Genomic DNA, 22526 nt, shown 5'->3' on the forward strand with positions numbered 1-22526 from the left:
ACTACATACCCATCCGCAGCGCCGCACGCACCGCCCACGCCACCGCACGGAAGCGCAGCGTGCGTGGCCGCGGCGGCGCCGCACCGTACTTGCGCAGGACCGGCGCGAGGTGCGTAAACTGCGTGCATAGGCGCTCATAGAGCCATTCGTGCGCCCGCAGCGTCTCGCCCAGGTAGGCTTTCTGGCCGACGAGCGCGCGGCTGCGTTTGCGCTCCTGGTCGAGCTCGGCACGCAGCGCAGCGAGGCGCGGCTTGGCGAGCGCAAGCACCTCGGCACGCACCTCGTCCGCGTGGGTCCGACGCTCGTCCTGGAGGCGGCGCAGGTCTGCGCCGTACTGCTCCGTGTCGCTGCGCACTTCGCGCAGGTGCTGCTCAAAGTGGTGCACCTGCGCCATAATCTCGCGGCGCTCGTCCCATAGGTGGTCCTTTTCGCCGCGCAGCTGTGCCACCTCGTCGTTCTTGAGCGCGAGTGCGCTCTGCAGCGCCTCCATCTGCTCGATGCGCGCGTCGAGCTCGGCTTCGCACGCATGGCGCGCGTCGCGCGCGACGTCTGCATTCTCGTTCGCCTGCGCGTAGCGCTCGGTCGCGATGCGCAGCTGCTCGCCGAGCACGCGGTGCTGCTGCTCCATCTGCAGCTGCTGCATCTCGGCGGCGCGCACGTCCGCCTGCGCCTGCGCGAGCGCCGCTTGGAGCGTGGGGCGGTCGAGCGACGCCTCGTGCACCTCGTGCATCGCCTTGGTCTTGGCCTCGAGCTTCGCATGAGCGCGCTCGAGCTCGTCGTGCGTCGCCGCAAGCTGCTCCTCGAGGCGGATCTTGCGTACGGACGAGTCCCGCGAGCGCTGCATCGCCTCGTCGAGCGCCGAGCGTGCGGACTGCAGCTCGTCGGTCAGGGCGTGGACCGTCGCCTGGAGCGGCGCGAGCTCCTCGAGCGCTTCGTCGGCGTCCATCGAGACGCACGCACGCTGCGACACCGACGCACGCAGCGAGTGCCCAGACGGCAGCGAAGAGCCAAACGCGGTGCGGCTCGCGTCGTTCAGCGTGTGGCTCGCCTCTGGTCCTGCGCTCGCTTCCGGCACCTTGGCGGGGCGCTCGCGCATCGCATTGATCACGCCGTGCGCCTGGTTCAGCGCATGCCGCAGCTTGTCGACGCACGCGTCGAGCGCCTCGCCGGATTGCAGCGCACGGTCCACGTCCTCGAGCATCGATTCGTGGCGGTCTTGCAGGGTATCGGTCGTGCGGTCGAGCAGTGCGTCGGACGCGCATGGTGTGGGCGGCGCCTGCAGGCGCTGCTGCTGCGCGTCGACAATCGCCTCCAGGTCGCGGATGCGCCGCTTGAGGTGCGCCTCGGCCGGCGACGACATGGGCTGGGGCGCGGGCGTCGTAGGCGCCTGCTCACTGTGCTGCGAGACGTCCAGCGGGAGTGTGCTGTGGTCGACGTCGATCTCGTGCGTCTGAATAATGTGAAAGAGCGCGTCGCACTGGCTCTTGAGCGCCTCGTTCTCGGCCGCAAGCTGCTTGTTCAGCTTGTCCTGGTACACCACAAGCCGCGCAGGGTCGACGTGCGTCCCGATCGGCTCGTCGTACGTGCCGAGCTGGGGCATGGACAGGTTCGCCGCATTCGCATTCGACACGACGAGCGGCTCCGACGACGAGCTCGTATCGGACGGCGCGTACGACGTGCGCAGCAGCGATTGCGTGCGCACCGTGTACGGCGTCGAGTGCGTCGAGCGCGAGGAAAGCAGGGCAGAGCGCTCGGTCGCATTAGACGCGTGCCCTGGCGTGGCGCGCATCGAGCCGTGCGACAGCGAGCGCGAGGTATCGCGGCGCGAACGCGCCGACACGCGCGACGCGTCGCGCGCCGAGGCCTGCGAGGTATCGTGCGAGCGCTGCGAGCGCATCGAGCGCAGCGACGCGTCGCGCTGCGAGCGTGCCGAGGCTTTGGAGGTATCGTGCGAGCCACGCGACGTATCCGGGATAGCCTCGGGGCTGGGAGAGACGCGCGGCGCGGCAGGCGGCGCGGCGGCGCGGTCTTCAGACGCTTCCGAGAGCTCGCTTGCGGACTGCGACATGTCGAGGCTCGAGTCCTCGAGGGATACCATCGGCTGGCGGAACGAGCGCGAACGATCCATCGAGCGGCGGTCCATCGACAGGTCCATCGACATGTCGGAGCGCCCCGCGATCGAGCGTGTGCTCCGCTCCGCCTTGATTGGCGACTCTTCGTCGTCTGCCGACTCGCCCGATGCGTGGACGCGCGGCGGAGAAGAAACAGGCGACGTGCGTTTGTGCATGACGGTCGGCGAGGCGCCCGTTCCCCGCGACGTCGGCGAGTCCGGCGCAGACGCCTCCGAGGTCGATGCTTCGTCGTCTGCAGCACGCAGCACGCGGCTATCGTCCTCGGCGTCGGCGCTCGCGTCCTGCGAGTCCTGCGAGGCCTTCATCGAGACGTGCAGCGACTGCGAGTCGTCCAGCATGCGCTCGTTGAGCTCGTCGATATTCACTGCGAGCTCGTCGTGCGTCTCGACCTGCGGCGGGACCACCGGATCGGCATCCCGGTGCAGCGCCGGCAGCTCACTCACGCTGTCCTGGAAGCTCGAAGCATAGTCGGTTTGGTCGGCGTACGAATTCGCGTGCGGCGACGCGCGCCGCGCAACGCCGGGGATAGAAAAGTCGTCCGAGTCATCAAACAAGTTCTGGTCAATCCTGTCCTGGACATTCGACGAGACGTCGATCCCCAGATCCATGGCCGCTCGTCGCCCCGTCGTAGCGCAACGCCTCCACGAAGTTGACGCGCCTCCCCCGCGACGCGTCTGTCACGTGACATCGACCACCACCATGCCGGCGGTGGCCTGGAGTGCGGATACGCGTGTCGCGGCGCCTGCGCCGGATGCGCCGCTGTCTGGTCCACAAGGAGAGGAAGGCTCTGTCCCAAATACGCCGACGACGTCTGTGCCGCATGAGTCTGCAGAGAGCACACAGGCCGGCCAAGGCACGTCAGGCGCACAGGCCGCACCAGATGCGCCCCAAGGCAAGTGGGTCGCAGCCGAGGATGCCGCCGAGTGGAATAGCCTGCTGATATGGGCACGGAGGCAGCGTGGGCCGCAATGGGATACCGGGACGGGCGTGTACGTTTTTTTAATTTCGGCTGACGCAGTTGGCAAGTGCCGCATGGGAGTGAGCAGTACTATGGGTAGGTTTCTTTTTTTTTCTGACGTAGCTTTTCGATGCGCGAGCATGGCCAGCCTGAAGTGTAATGTTGCCAAGCCACCTCCAAACGAGTTGGGAACGCATGTACAACAGTAGAAGCAAAAAAAAGTTGCCCGCACCCCGAGTCGAACGAGGGATCTCTCCATGTACTATGAAATACAAGTGGAGTGCGTTAACCACTGCGCCATACGGGCATAATTGCAGAATTCCTATCGGTTTGTACTTACTTCAACAGGGCGACGTTTCCACGCGGTTTCCTCCACCATGCGCGACTGGACGTGGGAGGAGCTGCGCGATGTTTTTCAGGCGCGCGGCTACCACAAGACGCCGCTGAGCGTCGAGAGACTCGATGAAAAGAACAAGAATGTGCTCCTGCAGATTATGCGCACGCTCATGAACGAGCGCGAGGAAGACGCACAGGTGCGCGAGCGCCTCCTCGCGCGCAACCAGGAGCTGGAGCGGCGCGTGCAGACGACGCAGCGCACGACCAAGCACGCGTCGGACAAGACACAGAATGTCGAGAACCGCTTGCACACGATCGAGTCGCGGCTGCAGTACGTATACTTGCGCTGACCCAGAAACGCACACCGCGCACTGGCCGACGAACAGGCCGCGCACAAAGCGACGCGCGAGCAGCTCGGCCGCGCACGCAAGCAGATGCTGCAGATGAAGGCGGCTACGGCACAGCACCGCACTGCGACCGACCGCCGCTCGGAGCGCCTGCGCGAGCGCATGACGACGCTTTCCCTCTCGAACCTCAAGGCGCTCGTGCCGGATATCCGCATCGCGAGCCCCGCGTTTGTCGCGAAATCGACCACGCCCGAGGCCGAGATTGCCGAGCAGCAGCTCTCGGCCACGGAGCAAAAGAACCTCGCGCTGATGGACGCGACACACGCGCTCAAGAAACTCGCGGCGGATGCGCTCACGTCGCTGCACCAGGCCGATGTGCGTCTGCAAAAGATTATCGAGGTCGAGGTGCCGCACGAGGCGCGCGGCGCGCGCGAGGGCGGCGAGCCGCAGCTCGCGCAGCTCTTCCCCCCGCTGCGCCCGCTTGTGGTGGACGATACAGAAGAGACGCATCCTGCACGCAAGCGTCTGCACACCTTGTCGCGTGCGCTGCAAGAGCACGTTGCTCAGCTGTCCCAGTGGGCTGCGCTGAGCCATGTGCGGAGCGAGTATACCCCCGCGGAGCGCGGCGCGGCGCCCGTGTCGCCGACCCCTGCGGACCTCGCCGAGGTCCAGCAGGTCGAGGCCGATCTGCTGCTGCCCGGCAAGCGGCGGCGTGTGAGCGAATCGTAGATTCTATAGACTATGCCTCGGCCGGGTCATTGAGCGAGGAGATGACCGCCTTGTATGTCTTCTGGTTGTGTTTGCGCGACTTGTGGTGGCGGCCGCGGTGGGAAATGCGCTGCACAAACTTGATGAATTGCAGGAGCGGTTGCGTAAAGTACGACTCAAAGACGAAGCACGCAATGGTGTTTACGACGACGATCGCAAACAGCTCCCAGTGGAAGGCCATCGGGAACGGCACGAGGCCGAGCAGATTAAAGAAGAAGCCCGACTGGACAAAGAGGAAAAAGGTCGAGAGCATGCCGAGCACGGTGAGCGACGCAAGGAGCATCGGGTTTGTATAGATCGGCTTGCGGAACGGCGGCCCGACGCTAAACACGGCCGCGACCGTGATGTACTGGAACGAGGACACGAGGAAGATGGCCGAGTTCTCTGCATTGACCACGTTCAGCTCGTCGGGGTTCAGCGGGGCGGGCTCGTACCAGTCCTGGCGGCGCGTGAGCCAGAACGTAAAGACCTGCGCAAGCGAGCAGATGACGACCTGCCCCATCATCGACAGCAGCACCTTTTTCGAGACGAGGTTCGCTGTCGGCCGCTTGACGTGTAGGGTGGGGTAGGGCAGCGTGCGCGCCATCGCCACGGCGACCGGAAGGATGATAAACAGGTCAATGTACAGGAACTGGAAGTCGCCGAGACTGCTTGCGAGGTTGTACAGAATCGTGATCGAGGTGAACTGGATCAGACTGTACAGCGCCATGTACTTGAAGCATGAGAAGGATGTGACGAGCGCCGCACGGCCCTCTTTGATCACCTCGATCACGCACGAAATGTCGGGGCGCGTCGAGGTGAAGGGCGCGGCGACCGACGCCTCGGCCTCGGAGAGCGAGATACCAATATCGGCGGCCTTGAGCGCACCGCAGTCGTTCGCACCGTCGCCGCACATGCCGACCGTGTAGCCGAGCTCCTGGAGGCGGTCGACCAAGTCGTGTTTCTCGTCGGGCGACATGCGCGCAAAGATGGTGCCCTTGATGAGCATTCGGCGCACAATCTCGATCGGCGCATAGTCGGTCATCCACCGGAAAACGTCGCCGGTGACCACGAGCTCGTAGTCGAGCACGCTAAAGTCGCCCATCTCGGTCGAGCTCGGATCGAGATCGCGCGGCTTGAGCGTGTCGGGGTTGAGCTGCGTACGCTCGTCGTCGGTGCTCGTCCAGTCGAGCACGACGTCGTTCGGCTGCTCGGGCGAGCCGCGCGCAAAGGTGCCGAGGAACGTCGTCGTCGACTGGCCCAGCATGCCGCACTCGCGCGCGACACTCACGGCCGTGCGCGGGTTGTCGCCCGTCACCATCTTGCAGCCGATATTCGCGTGGCGGAGCGTCGCGATGGCCGGCGCGGAGCCCGGCTTGAGCTTGTTCTCAAAGATGATCAGGCCCAGGAACTGCAGGTCGCTCTCGGCCTTTTCGCGAGGCATGCGCTGCGCCTCGACCCACGAGAGACCCGGCAGCGACTTGCCCGCGCACGCGATCACGCGGTAGCCGTGCTGGGTATAGTACGAGAGGAGATCGTCAAAGTCGTCCGGGAGGGACGACTTGTCGCAGATGTCGACGAGCGCTTCCGGCGCGCCCTTGACGTAGACCTCCATCGTGGGCGAGCGCAGCTGCTTTACAACCACACTCATGCGGCGCAGCGAAGAGACAAAGTCAAAGGTGCGGATCACACCCAGCTCGAGGAACGGCTCGGCGTCGGGAAGCGCGCCCGCCTCGAACGCGGGGCCGCCCGACGGGCGCACGACCGTCTGCACGAGCGCAGGCGGGCGCTCCTCGCCGCTCGGCGCGGCGTCGATCGAGGTCTGGACGTCGTCGCCCTCGTCAATCGCCCAGCCGGTAAATTCAAACATCTTGACGTCGAGCGGGTCGCCAATCACCTCGCCGTTCACCACCTTTAGCGCGTGGCACGTCGTGAGCGCATGGAGGAGGACGAGCGGACTGTCGCTTGCGGCCGACGTCGGGACCTCGTCGGTGGCCTGGTGCAGCTCGCTAAACTGGTGCGCGGCATCAATGGTGCGCACGCCGAGCACGTCGAGGCCGTCCTCGGTGAGCGTGCCGGTCTTGTCGAAGCACACGACATTCACCTTGCCGCCCATGTTGACGCGCGTCGGCGAGATGCAGAACACGCCCTGGCGGCGCAGGCGCACAATCGCAAACGCCGTGCCGATGCTCATCGTCGCCGGCAGCGCAGGCGGCACGACGACCGTCACGAGATCGAGCACGCGGATGAGCAGCGTGCTCCACGCGATGCCGAGCTTGACAAAGTTGATCGTGTTCAGGCAGAGGCCCACGGCGGCGATGCATGCAAGGAAGCCAATGAAGCGGAACGAGTCGCGGTAGAACTTGAAGCCCATCGGCTTCGGGAAGAGCATGCCACGCACGAGCGAGCCCTTGGTCGTCTGGAAGCCGGTGCGCACGACGATCGCCTTGGCGCTCGTCTCCTCCGCGCCGGCGACCGGGCGGATGCGGATGACCTTGGTGCCGGCAAAGAGAAAGTGGCGCGCGAGGTGCGTCGCGAGGTCGCTGCGCGTCGTCTGCAGCGTGTGCACGGCCGCCTCGGTGATCGGCTGCTTGCTGATCGGCACGCTCTCGCCGGTGAGCATGCTCTCGTTGACGATCGCGTCGCCAGTGAGCAGCACGCTGTCCGCCGGGAGCACAGAGAGGTTGGCGTCCGCCGCGTCATACACGTCGCCCGGCACCAGCTCGCTGCTCTCGACCATCGACCACTGCCCGTCGCGCAGGACGCGCACGTAGCACACGAAGCGGTTCATCTCGCGCATGCGCTTGATCGTCTTTTTCGTCTCGACGAGCGTCGAAAAGATGCTCCCGACAGAGATGGCTGCGATACAGAACGCATAGTAGTAGTAGTCGTCCAAGCTCCAGAGCGCAATCGAGACGATCTGGAAGATGTAGAAGGGATGCAGCACCTCGCCTACCAGCAGCTCCCACGTCGTCTTGCCGGTGATCTCGATCACGTTGGCGCCAAAGACCGCCGCGCGCTCCTTCTCCAGGTCGGCACGCAGCCCCCTCTGCATCGCCCCCGACGAGGTCCACGCAGTGTCGCGCCAGTCCTTGATCGTGCGGAAGCGCCCGCTGGGCGGGTGCAGGAGGAAGCGTGTGTAGCGGTACTCAAACATGCGCAGGTCGACGACCTCTTCGGCATCCCCCTCGTCCTCAAGCGGGTCCTGGAGCATCGCCTGGTACTGCGCGTGGGTGCACGGCGGATCGCGCGACGAGGCGGGGAACACCGCACGGAGCGGGCGCGCAAACGGCACAAGCATAAACGACTCCTGGCTGAGGTCGCCCCACTGGTTCTCGACCACGACAAACTCGGCGTGCGCAAAGTCGCACTCGCGCAAGAGGTACTGCAGGCGCCACTTGGGGAACCAGAGCACAAGGAGCGCGAGGATGCCGAGCGTGAGCACGCACGCGACGTGGTAGAGGAGCATGCGGTCGGTGCGCACGGTGTAGCCCGTGATGCGGATGAGCGTGTCCTCGTCCGCAAGGTAGATCTGCTGCTTGTCGCGGCAGGACTTGTCGAGCCACACGCTCTTTTGCGCCTCGTCCTCGACCGGCGCCGGCCCCTCGTCGAGGAGCGGCGCGGCATCCGGAAAGTCTTTGAGGTGCACCGGCTTGGCGCCGAGCGCGGGATCGTCGAACGGCGCCTCGTTCTCGTCGTGCTCGGCAAACGGCTCCTCGTACGTGCCAAAGACGTTGGGGATCATGCGGCTCGGCGAGTCGCGGCGGCGCGACGAGGTCGACGAGCGGTCGCTCTCGCCCTCGCTGTACTCTTCGTCGTCGTCGCTGCGCGGCTCCTCGCTGTACTCGTCGGTAAGCGCCTGCTCGTCCCACGGCTCTTCCTCGCCACGGATCGTCGCAAAGAAGGAGCCGATAATGCCATTCTGCGCCGGCTCGCCCTGCGCCTCGTCCCGCGGACGGTAGGCGCGCTTGCGGTACGAGATCGCACTCGCCGTGTGCGATGCGTTCGAGCCGGTACGCTCGCTCGTCGGCGACGGCTCGCGCGAGTGCGCAGCACTGTCCCGGCGACGCCGGCCGCGGCCGCGGCGCTGCCGCCGCGAGTACGTCTGGAACGACGGGCGCGCCATGACGTGGTGCATACTCGACACAGAGCTCGGCACGCCTTCAGCGGCCGGGCCGTCAAAGATCGCACTGTGGTCGTCATAGCTGCCCACCTGCGAGTCCCGCCGGCGCCGCCGCATCGGGACGCCGGCCGGCCGCTCCTGCGACGAGGCCCACTCCTGCGCCTCCTGCAGCTCACGCTCGTCAAAGAACGACATCGAGGATGCTGCACTCGAGGCACGCGCACGGCGCGGCATCGCAAACGGCGCCTGGTACTGCGCCTCGGCCAGCTCCGCGGGTCGGTCGTCCATGGCGAAGGAGGGTTAGTCAGCACCGGGCTCCTTCTCACCATGTCGCGCCACCGTGCGGTGCGAAACCTCGATCTGGATGCGGAACTCGCAGAGGAGTACAGCGATGAGGGCGACTACCTAGGTACGTATCGCGCCTGACGCAGACGACCTCAGTCCGGAGGACCAGGAGGCGATGGAGCAGTCGCTCCACGACCTGCAGGACGAACTGGGAGGGGCCAACCCTTTCTCGGAGCGCCAGATGCGCGAGGCACTCTACGAGACGTACTTTGACGTGTCCGAGGCCATTGCGTTTCTCGTGCAGGAGCGCGAGCGCGAGGAGGCGCTCGCGAAGAAGAAGGCAGGTACGTGCGCCGAGGCGGGCAGAGAGGGGGGGAGGTTGGGCGTGCGTGGGCGCGGAAGAGGGAGAGGGAGAGGGAGAGGAGGAGTAAGCAGGGTTGGAGACAGAGCATGCGAGGGAGGGAGTGCAACCGAGGGGGCACACGGCGGCCACGATGGCTCGGGGCCGGTGCAAGAGCCAGCCGGCGCTTTTGCCCCCTCGACGCTGGCCTCTGCTCCTGCTCCTGCTCCTGCTCCTGCTCCTGCTCCTGCTCCTGCTCCTGCTCCTGCTGCTCCTACTTCTGCAGCACCGACACCCTCGGCGCCTTTAACGGCGTCCCAACCAAAACTCTCGAAACTGCAGCAAAAGATGCAAGCGGCACGGCTCAAGGGCAAGCCGGCCAAGACGACCGGGACGGGAGCCCAGGCGCCGGCGGCTGCGACGCAAAGCACGCAAAGCACGCCTACGCCCAGCCGGCCCAGCACCCCGTCGTCCCCGGCGCCCGCCGCCGCTGCCGCCCCGCCTGTCGCCACGGTGCCGTCCGGCGAATCGATCGCGAGGCTCTTCCCTGCACCCGCTCCTGCACACGGCGCCCCGTCGCCGTTTGTCCAGCTGCTGGAGCGCCCTGTATCGAAGTCCGCGCATCCCTTGCCGAGCGTGAGCGTGTCCGAAGACGAGATGCAGAATCTCCGCCAAGTCTTCTCGACGCTCAGCCCCGACGACATCGTGCTGCAGGCGCGGCGCGGCACGCGTCTTGCGCAGTGATGCCCCCGTGTTCAGGACTTATACAGAAAAAGAAAAGAACCGGCAGCAAGCCCAGGCCAAGAAACCCGCGCCCGGCCCGGTGCAGCAGCTGCGTGGCTCGATCCAAAAGATGGACCTCGGCGGGCCAAGTCCGGCGGGCTCGGCTAGCAGCACACGCGCCCACTCGCCTGCGCCGAAGCTCGCCATGCCGCGCGAGCAGGCGCTGAGCGAGTACAAGGCGCGCCAGGCGCAAGGCCTGCGTGAAATCGGCCTGGTCGTCGTGGGCCACGTCGACTCGGGCAAGTCGACGCTCATGGGGCGCATGCTCCACGAGCTCGGCGAGCTCTCGGACCGCGCGCACGAGAAGAATGTGCGGGGCAGCGCCAAGATGGGCAAGGGCTCGTTTGCCTACGCCTGGGCGCTCGACTCGTCGGAAGAGGAGCGGGCGCGCGGCGTGACGATCGACGTCGCGCAGGATACCTTCCGCACGCCCAGCACGCTCTTTCACCTTCTCGATGCGCCGGGGCACTCGGACTTTGTGCCGAACATGATCAGCGGCGCAGCGCAGGCCGACGTGGCGATCCTCGTCATCGACGCGATCCTCGGCGCGTTCGAAGCGGGCTTTGGGCCCCGCGGCCAGACGCGCGAGCACGCAACGCTCCTGCGCTCGCTGGGTGTGCAGCAACTCGTCGTGGTAATCAACAAGCTGGACGCAGCCGACTATGACCAGGAACGCTACACGCTGATCCAGACGACCCTCGAGCCGTTCCTCACGCAGAGCGGCTTTGACCTCGGCAAGGTCCAGTTTGTGCCGTGCGCGGCCGCGGCTGGGTGGAACATTGCCGAGCGCACCGGCGATCATGCGCCGTGGTACTCGGGCAAGACCCTCGCACAGGCGCTCGACGCACTCGAGCCGCCCCAGCGCACGATCGACGCGCCACTGCGCATGCCGGTCGCCAACGTGTTCCGCAACCAGGCCGCGGGCTCCTCGGGACTCGGCGTCGCGGGGCGCATCGTCTCGGGATTCGTCCAGGTCGGCGAAGTCCTCGCGGCACTCCCGGGCGACGAGTCGGGGATGGTGCGTGCGATCGAGTGCGACAACGAGCCGGTGATGTGGGCCGCAGCAGGGACCAACGCCACGCTCTACCTCTCCCAGCTCGAACAGAACCAGGTGAACGTCGGCAGCGTGCTCTGCCCGCCGGGCCAGCTCGTGCCGCTCTGTAGCGAGGTGCTCGTGCAGCTGCTCGTCTTCCAGCCGACCTACCCGCTGGTCAAGGGCACGGCGCTCGAAGTGTTCCACCACAGCGCCGACATCCCGGGCGAGCTCGTGGAGCTCGTCGCGATCCTCGACAAGGCCTCGGGCGACGTCGTGCGCCAAAGGCCCCGCGTACTGCCCCACCATGCGACCGCCACCGCGCGCATCAGCTTGGGGGGTGGAAAGGGATTCCCGATCGAGACCTTCCGTGCGAACAAGGAGATGGCGCGCCTGCTCTTTCGCATGCACGGCGAGACGGTCGCCGCGGGCATCGTCCTCGAGGCGCACTAGCACGTGCGGCTCTGCGGTCGACCAGCGACATCGACATAGGCCGCGCCTGGAATATTCCTCGGGGAATTTTCCCATACGGACCCCATGGATAGACTATCTAGCGCATGCACATGTCGATATGAATTTATGGCACACGGAAAATACCGGGGATTGGCTAGGACGACAATGCTGGACGATGCAGTGGTGCATCAACACTCGCGTCTCTTGGTCGTTTTCCTTTCATCTTCAGCATCTTGGCCAGCCTGCGGTGGCATCATCACTGCCTCCACACGAGAATACAGCATGCAGGCCGTTGGCGTACATGGGTAGGGATGAACACGTTGCTTATCCCTCCGGAGAGGTGTTTCACATTGGGCGCCTCTTCTTTCCAAGCCTGATCGCGTCTTGTGTGTCACATCAAGTACGCATTGACAGGTTTGCTGTCCATTTGAAAAATAGAAAAGCGTAGCCCCCACAACTCTCCTTCCCTCCCATCCCTTACTATCATGCCCGCCCAAATTCCCACCGAGAAACCCAGCATGGAACAGCGCATTGAAGCTGAAAATCTTGCTGAATCCATAATCGACGCTGAAACAAGGCAAGAGTTGGAAAAGTGGCTTCCTCCTTTGAGGGACGATGCGGGTCTAAATGCTTGGATAACCCGGGTATCCGAATCTGAGAATGGTGGTGAATTTGTGGACAGTGTCGAGGTCACCATGAGCCTCCCATTCAATCCTGAAGACCGTATCTTGCACCCAGGACCCAGTACGGCATTCAGGCATGCAATCGGCAAGATAGTGGATCGTATCATTCAAATTAGGGACGAAAAAGAAGAAAACCCTCTTGAATTCCTTGCTAACAACAAGACGGATCCGAGTCGCGTCCCTGCTCCGCATGACAGCACGGATGCGACTCCAAGCGAATCGATAAAGCAGGACAAGCCCTAAGCACGGCCCAGATAGGGCAATGGATGGGCACCAGCCGTGGTGTCAACCTATTGACTAGCAAGACCATCGGTCTCCTGAATAGCGTGTATAGATTATCAAGTCCCCCATATCCAAGGGTGCGTCATCACTCGTGAACAAGACGTTACAGAGGCTTTACCCCTGTGCGCTTGCTAGTCTGGTTTGTGATTAAGAATGCCAGGGCACTACCACACCAGGAGCAAGGCCCACTATGTACTACGTCCGGCAAGCACATGCGTGTACAGTCTTTGCGGTTCCTTCTAAAGTGGAGGATTGTTCCCATATTGAGGAAAAAGTGCCAATTTACTTGGACACGAGACTCACTACGTCGTACAGTCCGATCGCAGTGGCAAGGCCGGCACACACCGTGCGCAGCAAATGCACTTTGCCCCAGGTGCGCAGCGTCTTGAGCACCTCGTCGTCGCTGAGGACGCCGCCTTTGAGGTACGACCTCAGCTTGTTCACATAGGGGACGACAAAGGCGACCGTCACGGGCACGAGGGAAAACATCGAGACGGCCGCAGCCGTAGGAAGCGTCTTGTCGCATTGGGTATAGTGGGCAGCAACCCCAAAGGTGACCGACGACAGCAAACCGAAGGGCACCCAACGCTGGTCCACGAGGGTGTTGAGGTCATTCCATAGTTCAACGCGTTGACGAGTAGTAATGTCCTTGTGGCGAAGAAGCATCGGGAGCGTGACGGTAGGAATCGACAGTACCATGCCAAAAAAGGCGCCGCTGCCAAAGATGCCAACACCCCGCAGCGCAAAGTCCAGGTACGCCATGGGAACGAATCCGTGCGTGGGAAAGTTGCGGGGAAAGTGTGGAGGGAACGCACTTTTCCGCTTGCCAGGGTGCCCCGCGGACGCTGGCTCTCGGCCGCGGACGAGAACCGAGGCAGAGTGGTGGCTACACCCTCAACGTGTCAGTCCAGTGGAGGTGTCCCTGCTGCGGATGGGCGCGGGAGCAGGCCGTGTGTGTGGCTCAGCGTTTGGAATGTCGAGGCAATCACCGGTTGGTAGAGTGGTGTACATTAGATCTATTTACTTGGAAAGAAGTGCCACCAGGTCGTACAGGCCGATCGCAGCGGCAAGGCCGGCACAGATCGTGCGCAGCCAGTGCACGTCGCCCCAGACGCGCAGCGTCTTGAGCGCCTCGTCGTCACTGGGAAAGTCGCCCTTGAGGAACGACTTGAGCTTGTTCACGTACGGGAAGACGAAGATGAGCGTCGTGGGCATGATGGAGGCCATGGAAATTGCCGCAGCCACTGGAAGCGACTTGTCTGACTTTGTTGTGTAGGCAGCAACGCCGAAAGCGACGGCCGAAAGCATACCGAACGGCACCCAGCGCTGCGTCACGAGCGTGTACAGGTCGCTCCACAGCTCGACGCGCTGCCGAGCAGTAATGTCCTTGTGGCGGAAGAGCATGGGAAGAGTCACGGTCGAGATCGACAGCGCCATACCGAAAAAGGCGCCGCTGCCAAAGATACCGACACCGCGCAGAGCAAAGTCGAGGTAGGCCATTGCGAAGGAGAATCCGTGCGTCGGTTCGTCCCTGTGGAGGGTGCTGCTTTTATGCCCAATGCCCCCCGCGGCGGAGTTAGGTGGAGGTTTCTCGGCCGCGGACGAGAGCAGCGGGCAGACGCGTTTCCGCGGAAAAGCCCCAGGGTAGCGCTGTTTCCACGGAGCGATTCGCCGCGGCTCTGCTACCTCGCTTGTTTCGCACACAAATTACACATGATGCATGTTCGTCCTTGCTTGGCTATGTAGTACCACTCATCTTGATAGTCTCATTTCTGTGGGGTTATCTGTGAGACGTCAAGAGGTTCAGGGTTGTATATAATTACATGATCAGAGCACCAACCACAGCAGCCAGGGGCCCAATCACGGGCACAACGAGCGACGCGGCACTGTTCGAGCCTTGGCCCGAGAAGTTGGTCGACTCGTCCGTAGCATCCGAGGCCGTATCGTTAGTCGAGTCCGAGCTCGTGCTCCTCGCAGAGTGCGACGAAGAGGACGACGACGAAGCGGCGCTCGAGCTGCTCTTGGAGCTCGCGGCCTTTTGGCCGGGGTGGCCGAAGCCGCCCTTCTCCTGGTCGATCGGGACAGGCTTGAACGATGCAGAGTCGTCGGCCTTGATCTTGTTGCCGCTCGGCAGACCCTGGTAGTTCATGTTGCCCGAGGTGTACTCGTCAAAGGTGGGGTAGGTAATGTCCTCGGGGTACGGGTTCTGCACACCAGTGCACACCGAAACGGGGGCGACGTGCTTGTAGGCCTTCTTCATCTCGGGGTACATCTTGATGAACTCGTTAATCGTGTGCGAGGAGATCTCGTGGGTCAGGACGACGGGCGACTCCTTGTCCGCCTTGTTAAAGATCTTGCGGTAGTTGCTGTCGACCTTGTCCTCCGTGAGCTCACCCGCGGGCTGGATGTTCCAGTCGTCCGTGTCCTCCTTCCACATGATCGTGCGGTAGCCAAGAGCCGAGGCAATGTAGCGGACACGGTCATCGACGTCACCTTGCGGGGGGCGCCAGCAGCGGGGGGTCACGCCCATGACCTTCTTGATGACCTTGCCAGAGTAGTAGAGCTCAGCAAACACCTGCTCGTTCGAGAGCGTGGTCATCAGACGGTGCGACCACGAGTGGTGGCAGACGTCGTGGCCATCGACAATCGCGCGCTGGGCCTGGTAGGGGTACTGGAGAACGTTCGAGCCGATGTAGAACATCGTCGCACGGAGCTTCTGCTCCTGGAGGAAGTTGTACAGCTTGTTGTGGGCACAGAAAGGACCGTCGTCAAAGGTGAGGCCCCAGGTGCTGTCCTCCTTGCACTGAGTCACATCCTGGATGATGTTGTCGTGCTTGGGCTTGTTGCAGCCGCTCATCGACCACCAGCAGTCGGGGTCCGACTCGGGGTAGCTGGGCTTGTCCTCGGCAAAGCCGCGGTGGTCCTTGGTGCCCTTGCGGACATCGGCCTTGGGGATCTTGTCTTTGATCTCGTTGTACAGCGCGTGTGCATCCTTGTCACCGTCGAGGATGCCGGCAATGTGGTCCGGCTTGGGGAACTCGTTCTGGTTGATCATCTTGGTCACCGTGTCGTCGCCGTACGACTGGCATTCCTGGTGGGCATTGGTCAACTTGGCGAACGAGGCAGCGTTGGTGGGCGTGTCGCGACGCTGATGCGCGACGTGGTGGTGGCCGAGGTGCACGCGGCCGATCGTGGCCGAGGCACCGGCAATGAATAGACAAATGGTCAGTTTCTGGACCAGCATGATGGGGGGGGGGTGGGGGCTAGAAACTTCACGAGTGTCCTTCGTTATGTTTTATTTACATCCGACGCGGTAGATACACGCGCAGAAGCCTGTACGCGTATGCATGTTGGATGGTGGTGTATGCCAAGGATTCGGGGTTATTTTAATTGTATCACGATTTGCGTAATTTCATTGGACCGGTGGATGTTGTATGCGGCCAATGCAGCACCTGCCGCCTGGTATATGCACCTCATTCCCAGAATGCCGATGAATTTGCACGAGACACTGCAGGGGATAGGGCTTGGCACAGCGAGAGGGTTCTCATGCCAGCAAGACCTGATCGATTCTCCCGTATGCGTGGGAGCATGGGCCTGCCGATGCTTGCATGGCCGCCGGCCCCTTGCGTTAATTTGTCACCCTCGCGATCACTGATGTCGTACCCGTCGGAAGGCAAAGACGGGTGCAGTGAGAATGATCAATAGTCATGGGGCCGACAGGAGAATGGTACAGCGTCTACGCTATGTACGTGTAGATAAGGCACAGAGCACCCACAGTACCTCACTAGGAAGGTCCACGAGCTGCCGTTTAGTCAGCCGAGGAACAATGGCCGGCCTAGGTCAGAGTCCCAAAATTAGACCAATTTCGACAATTCGGCCACGCCATAATAGAACACGTGCGGTTTCTTGGCAAGACTTCGGGAGTGGGTTGGCATAGCAAAATCCACGTCTAGTAGGGCGTATGACCATTCAAAAAAGAAGAGAAAACTTATGTACAGCTTTGTTAAAACTGCGACAAGACTGCGATCTTTAACAACAAAAAAGAATTTAATGGTTGCCAACTTGAGCTGGGCATCCACCCGGGTTAGGTCCCAGGGCCGTGTGGTAGTAGACCCCTTTATGATCGTACAATGAACAGTTTCCGGATTTTATGGTGTTTGCACCAAACACATTTTCCTGCCCAGGATAATACTTCCAGCTTGTCGAGTTCGCAGAATTAATCCAGACCTGGCCAGAGGGATGCTGGTACCCTTGCTTATGCATGGGAGAATGAGGCACACAATCACGTCCATTTACAGTATAGTAAAATTTCGCGGGGAGCATAGAGTCAATAGCTTTGGCAAAGGTAGGGTTTCCTGTGCGAGGCAGCCCAAAAGAAAAGGCTTTGAACACGCCGCGATCAAGTGCATGGGTATAGTGCGCTGCAGCAAGGAGGGCCAAGGCGCCGCCCATCGAGTGACCCGTAACTGTCACACGCGACTCCTTGTTCTTCTTCATCAATTCCTTGACTTTGTCGAGCACAGGATCGGCGACAGCAAGATAAGCGTCCTGGAATCCCTCAAAGATTTGCGTACCGGGAGGATAGACAGAACTAAACTTCTCATCCGGATCCACAAGCCTCGTATCCGCATCGTGAAGAAGCGAGATTAGACTGCTCGAGTTCGTGCCCTCAAAGGCAACCACGATACCGAGACTATCCGACTTGGCGACGATCGTGCGCTGGACAGTGTTGCCATTCCCGTGCGAATACAAGACGTGAGCATCACCAACCCGCTGGTTGGACGGCTGCGAAGTGCAATAGGCCTGCTGAGCCAGACCAGCCGCCTGACTCATACGGTGCCAGTCCTCGACGAGCGGAATGGGAGGGAGGAACGACAGAGACCCAGTCTTTGAGGATACAGCAGAAATCGCGAATGCAAAAAAAGCCAGGATAGAAATGAGCATGCTGAACGAAAACAGGAGTTAGCGCACGAGCGGCCCGTTCATTCAGCCTCGCTATTTGAGGCAATCTGATCGCAGCGGGCGGTATCGCAAGGGCGCAGTAGATAACTCACAGGGAGTTTATTATCTCGAGGGACAGCAGCGCAGCTCATGTCACGTACCTGCACGACAGCATGGAACGTGCGAGTCACTGGTCCATGTATGCCAAGTCAATAATCAGCGTCATAATGTTATGCAGCATTTTTTTATCTCGCATTGATTACGCTGCTCCACACCGCAAGACCGCCCGCATCAAGGCAGATCATCAAGCACGTTCCACGTGGCCGCCAAATAAAGCTTTCCTTAAGGCGAACGCGGCGTAACATTTACAGTGAACGGGCAGGGCTTTGGGACCTGGACGGTCAACGCCGACTGGAAAACAAGCTAGCGTCATCGGCGCCCATCGGCGCTCCGAACTCTACGCTAAAATCATTGTTGGAACGAACAACACAAACGGCGGAGTATACCTAGATCACACACATACATATGAGGCAGACAATGTTGCTACTTCACACTATACAAGCAATTTAACTTACAACCCATTTTGCACTCTGTTAGATCGCAACATTGTCGCAGCTGAACGCAGGCTTCGTGCTGCCAGAGTAATCGTCAATAATGGCCTCCACAGCGGCGTACAGACCCGGACCAAGGATGAACAATCCACAGGCCATGATAAACGCGTGGATGCAAGTCATAATGGACCTGCTTAGGCCCTTGAAGAGCTGGCGCTTGTGCAGCTGCCAGTATGCAACGGCAAAGAAAATGAAACCGAAGAAGGAGTCAAAGGCAGCACCGAGAAGGGACAGGAAATCACCCATGCTCGGAACAACCTCGGCGAAGATGAAGCCCAGGATCCAAATGATGGCCATGACGAGGAACCACACACCCCATCCAATCACCGTGTTGCTGTGAGCGTGTTTGGAGTTCTTCAGCAACTTGTAATAAATGAACTTGGCGCTAACGTTCGCATAGATCGAGCCAATAATAACAGTAGGCACGATCACAAACGCGAACGACGCTTTCTTGTAATTGAGGTTGCCCAGACTGCCGAAAGCAGGCGCGACCGAGTACTGGCCCAGGTACCGGAAGCCAATCGAGGGGGGAACAATAAAGAGGAAGACCGAGATACCAGTCAACACACCGAGCGACTTGGGGAAGTCTTGCGGCCGCTTCATCTCAGCGATGAACGTAGGGAAAAGGATCTGAGGGACCCAGAGGAAAGTGATGTTCAGCATCGCATTCATGCACTGGACCCAGGTGGTGCCAGGCGGAGGGAAGGCATATGTCCGCACGGGCTCACCACTGTAAGGGTACGTCGTATCGGGGTCCACATAGGGATGACCACCAATACCGGCAAAGATAACAAACAGCAGGATCGCCATCGCCATGCAGAATGCAGAGAACATCGACATGAAGGAGACATGATGCAAGGTCCTCGGAAGAGAGAATACAATACCCATGATTGTCGCAATAACGTTGAAGACGACAGTGCACAGAGAGTGCTCCGAGAGCGTGTTCAAGATCCTGGCCGCGGTCAGGATATGGAAACCGATCAAGATGACGTTGTTGCACATCAGCATGAACGCAGCAAAGTTGTACGCGATGCGGCTCTTGCCGAACGCGTAGTATCCGAAATCGCAGATGTCCATGATCTGGGGATACTTCATGATAAACTTATGCATGGTCATTGAGGTAATAAAGAATAGAGTACCTGCGAGGAACATGGTGATCAGACCAGGCACCCAGCCCAGCACAGACAGCGACCACGTCTGCGCCATGACAGCCAGACACACCTGATCGCCAGCCAAAAGCCAGGCTGCTTTTTGCCACGTCATGGTTCTTAGCTTGATTTCATGATTGTTATCTTCCGACACCAGCGCAGTGATGGCCTCAAGTGTAGAGCCCTCGACGTCAATAACATCGACGTTCACCGAATCCTTGTCATCTGGTAGGCCCTTATCCTCAGGGAAATTTATATTAGACATGATGGTCTTGACTTGATTAACCAACGGTGGAAAGAGTCTATCGTGGAACTGGGCTGGAACGAGCGATTTGCCCTGTTCACTGTCAGTTTTAACCATACGCCCACAAAAAGCACGCCATTACAAGCGACCAGTCCAGCAGGGGCTGCCCCCGGGGAATTGCAACATAGCATGACTAAAGGCGTGACAAAAATTAACAAATGGAAGGATAGAACTCAGCACGCGGCTTACCGGGCCCATAAAGTGGCTGGCGGTGTACCGGTTTACGTAATATCAGATGCAAGGGTAAAGGGTGGCTTTCAGGGATCCCACATTATAGGTCAAAATCTTGGCACTTTTTGCTGGGAGGAGCTGCGGTAGTGCCAGGGAAATTAGGGAAATGCTCAGTTCCGAGAGCTGCGCAGAGGAAGGGAGCATCACGCAACCTAAAAATTGGCTCGTATCGCAAGGCCGAGCGCCTGATAGGCCGATCTGATAAAAGCCAAGAAATCGTCCGATCGACCTTGTCTTGGCTAAAGGTTCAAGGGCTCAAGGAGTAGGAAATGGAGTATAGTGTTCCGAATAGAAATTTGAACAAGAATATCTTGAGGTTTCAAAGTGTATTCAAGCCTTGCCGAAGGTACGCAGAAGCTTTTTAAAGAGTACTTAGATTTCAATCTAACATACCTCTTGACTACGATAAATTGGGCCAACAGGATGGATAGCGAAGACTACAAAAGGATTAGAAACCTTGCTAAAACTGGATCTTATGGTACATATTTTAACAAGTCTATATTCAAGCTACCTGAAATGGACTTAAGCGAATTGTACTGTAAGGTACAGTTCTCGATTGATTGGGGTTCCTTACTTGGCGACATCCTTCGCAATGTTCTTAATAAACTCGTAGTTTTGCCGATGAATGGGTCTTTTTGTACACTATTTCATCTTTGTCTGTGAGCCGACCCGGCATCAAAAGGAATGATACAGAAGACAACGAATTTGTGACGATCTTGAAAGTTGTGTTTAGAAAGCTACATTTGACAACGTCAAAAGCATTTATAAGCCCAGTAATCCATTGGGCCCGATTTTTGGAGTACATCGAAAAAGAGCGATGGTCCCAGACTCCTTTCAAGGAAGTTACTCAACCATGTCAAGTGGCTAAAGAGCTTGATAATGACATCCCCTAACACGTCAATATTTATGGAAAGTTGCGGTGCCTGGAAAACGACCCGAAACTATTTCTCGGTCATTATATATTCGGCCTAGATGACCTGATTGCACTACACCGAAACGGTAAATATGTATTGCCCGGAAAGCGCATTGACTTTGAAGATCTACAATACGCTGAGGATTAGGATTAGGACTATAGGATGGGAATAGGCTACCATTTTATACATCATGTTATGTACCGTTCGGAAAAACGATGCTCATTTCTTTAAGCCTGCACACATATTATGCGCGTAACTGGAACCAACTTATGGAAAGTCTTCTACATGAGTCATTTACCGAAACCTGCCCTGAACGCACATTCGAGCACAAATTGCAACACGTGATTGGTCCATCTGCTTTCATATTTTTGATTTCATGTAGCCAGAGGGTCAAGCGTGGCACTTAACATCCCGAAACTTCGTAAATGATCCTGACACATTGAAAGCTCATTGGACAATTCGCACAATACGCTAGTTTGTGGCAAGTGACAACAGCCCGTAGTCATGCACTAGTATGTGTGGCAATGCATTCCTATAGACAGGGTGGCAAATGTGAACCAGTGTCAGTTGCATTTAGTGCACCCTCTATTCTAGTAGCGCACAATATACTATATGCTCTAGTTTACAATTCCATTCATTTGACGTTTTATTATGACTAGAACAAGAGGTTTGTACTGCGATCGACTTATGAAGAAAGCGAAAAAGCTATTGCAGGGCGTGCACGTAAGGCAGCGGCCGAGGAACGGAAAAAAGAAGAAGAAGCTGCTATTGCGGAAGCTAAGGAAGATGAATGGTGGAAGCAGGGAGTGAAGGAGCGAACAGTGGCCGATGTGCACAAAGAGGAACAGGAGCAAAAGAGACAAAAAAAAGCGGAAATAAAACAGAAAAAAGCGAATAATCTGGCTCGTCATGGTCCGAATGTCCTGGACGTTAAAATTAAGCCCTTTCGTCCGAAGCCAAAACCCGACGGAATAAAACATCGTTCCTCGCCTGTGTATTCTAAGAAAGCGTGCCGCTTCAACAAATATATTGTTGCTTTGACCACACAGACCTTTGAGGAGGCCGAGAACAAAATTAAAAAATTACCAACGTTTCGTGGACATCTTGAACGAGAAAGTGAGGAATTTCTGATTCGGTTACGGAATGCTTTTGTCGAATTTTCAGATCGTGAAGATGCGAACGTGCGGAGCATGTTTGAAAATGACAACCCGAAAATCCGAGCAAGGACGTTATGGGAGATGTTTCAGCTTGCACCATCTAATCCTGCAAATGAAGTGTTTCCATCCGCCGTTGCGCATAAGGAAGAAAAAATACAATTCCTTCAAGAGTTGAGGAACTATTAGGATTAGGATTAGGATTAGGATTAGGATTAGGATTAGGATTAGGATTAGGATTAGGATTAGGATTAGGATTAGGATTAGGATTAGGATTAGGATTAGGATTAGGATTAGGATTAGGATTAGGATTAGGATTAGGATTAGGATTAGGATTAGGATTAGGATTAGGATTAGGATTAGGATTAGGATTAGGATTAGGATTAGGATTAGGATTAGGATTAGGATTAGGATTAGGATTAGGATTAGGATTAGGATTAGGATTAGGATTAGGATTAGGATTAGGATTAGGATTAGGATTTAGGATTAGGATTAGGATTAGGATTAGGATTAGGATTAGGATTAGGATTAGGATTAGGATTAGGATTAGGATTAGGATTAGGATTAGGATTAGGATTAGGATTAGGATTAGGATTAGGATTAGGATTAGGATTAGGATTAGGATTAGGATTAGGATTAGGATTAGGATTAGGATTAGGATTAGGATTAGGATTAGGATTAGGATTAGGATTAGGATTAGGATTAGGATTAGGATTAGGAT

At 58.8% G+C, this 22526-nt stretch overlaps 9 protein-coding genes and 1 non-coding gene across 10 annotated transcripts; 3 read left to right on the forward strand and 7 right to left on the reverse strand.

Moving 5' to 3' along the window:
• Nucleotide 1: 1 nt before the first annotated feature.
• On the reverse strand, nt 2-2740 carry MJAP1_004087 (uncharacterized protein; the record flags this gene model as incomplete). Its single annotated transcript, XM_060268008.1, has 1 exon — nt 2-2740. The coding sequence occupies one exon, from the start codon at nt 2738-2740 to the stop codon at nt 2-4; it is 2739 nt and encodes a 912-aa protein (XP_060123991.1).
• Nucleotides 2741-2831: 91 nt separating this feature from the next.
• Nucleotides 2832-3250, forward strand: MJAP1_004088 (uncharacterized protein; the record flags this gene model as incomplete). The annotated part of the gene is made up of 3 exons (XM_060268009.1): nt 2832-3121; nt 3151-3186; nt 3214-3250. 3 exons carry the CDS (start codon nt 2832-2834, stop codon nt 3248-3250), a joined length of 363 nt encoding a protein of 120 aa, XP_060123992.1.
• Nucleotides 3251-3313: 63 nt separating this feature from the next.
• On the reverse strand, nt 3314-3397 carry MJAP1_004089. The gene has a single exon. It is a non-coding gene; the product is annotated as a tRNA-Thr (tRNA).
• Nucleotides 3398-3467: 70 nt separating this feature from the next.
• On the forward strand, nt 3468-4502 carry MJAP1_004090 (uncharacterized protein; the record flags this gene model as incomplete). Its single annotated transcript, XM_060268010.1, has 2 exons — nt 3468-3757; nt 3782-4502. 2 exons carry the CDS (start codon nt 3468-3470, stop codon nt 4500-4502), a joined length of 1011 nt encoding a protein of 336 aa, XP_060123993.1.
• Nucleotides 4503-4512: 10 nt separating this feature from the next.
• Nucleotides 4513-8931, reverse strand: MJAP1_004091 (uncharacterized protein; the record flags this gene model as incomplete). Its single annotated transcript, XM_060268011.1, has 1 exon — nt 4513-8931. One exon carries the CDS (start codon nt 8929-8931, stop codon nt 4513-4515), a length of 4419 nt encoding a protein of 1472 aa, XP_060123994.1.
• Nucleotides 8932-8970: 39 nt separating this feature from the next.
• Nucleotides 8971-11537, forward strand: MJAP1_004092 (uncharacterized protein; the record flags this gene model as incomplete). The annotated part of the gene is made up of 4 exons (XM_060268012.1): nt 8971-9052; nt 9075-9272; nt 9378-9998; nt 10039-11537. The coding sequence occupies 4 exons, from the start codon at nt 8971-8973 to the stop codon at nt 11535-11537; spliced, it is 2400 nt and encodes a 799-aa protein (XP_060123995.1).
• Nucleotides 11538-12784: 1247 nt separating this feature from the next.
• MJAP1_004093 (uncharacterized protein) lies at nt 12785-13264 on the reverse strand (the record flags this gene model as incomplete). Its single annotated transcript, XM_060268013.1, has 1 exon — nt 12785-13264. The coding sequence occupies one exon, from the start codon at nt 13262-13264 to the stop codon at nt 12785-12787; it is 480 nt and encodes a 159-aa protein (XP_060123996.1).
• Nucleotides 13265-13522: 258 nt separating this feature from the next.
• On the reverse strand, nt 13523-14002 carry MJAP1_004094 (uncharacterized protein; the record flags this gene model as incomplete). The annotated part of the gene is made up of 1 exon (XM_060268014.1): nt 13523-14002. The coding sequence occupies one exon, from the start codon at nt 14000-14002 to the stop codon at nt 13523-13525; it is 480 nt and encodes a 159-aa protein (XP_060123997.1).
• A 319-nt stretch (nt 14003-14321) lies between these two features.
• MJAP1_004095 (uncharacterized protein) lies at nt 14322-15746 on the reverse strand (the record flags this gene model as incomplete). Its single annotated transcript, XM_060268015.1, has 1 exon — nt 14322-15746. One exon carries the CDS (start codon nt 15744-15746, stop codon nt 14322-14324), a length of 1425 nt encoding a protein of 474 aa, XP_060123998.1.
• A 2290-nt stretch (nt 15747-18036) lies between these two features.
• Nucleotides 18037-19419, reverse strand: MJAP1_004096 (uncharacterized protein; the record flags this gene model as incomplete). The annotated part of the gene is made up of 1 exon (XM_060268016.1): nt 18037-19419. A coding segment is annotated over one exon (1383 nt), but the record flags the coding sequence as incomplete, so codon positions are not given.
• Nucleotides 19420-22526: the final 3107 nt, after the last annotated feature.

Source organism: Malassezia japonica, chromosome 8, assembly GCF_029542785.1.
Source record: "Malassezia japonica chromosome 8, complete sequence".
Taxonomy (NCBI): Eukaryota; Fungi; Basidiomycota; class Malasseziomycetes; order Malasseziales; family Malasseziaceae; genus Malassezia; species Malassezia japonica.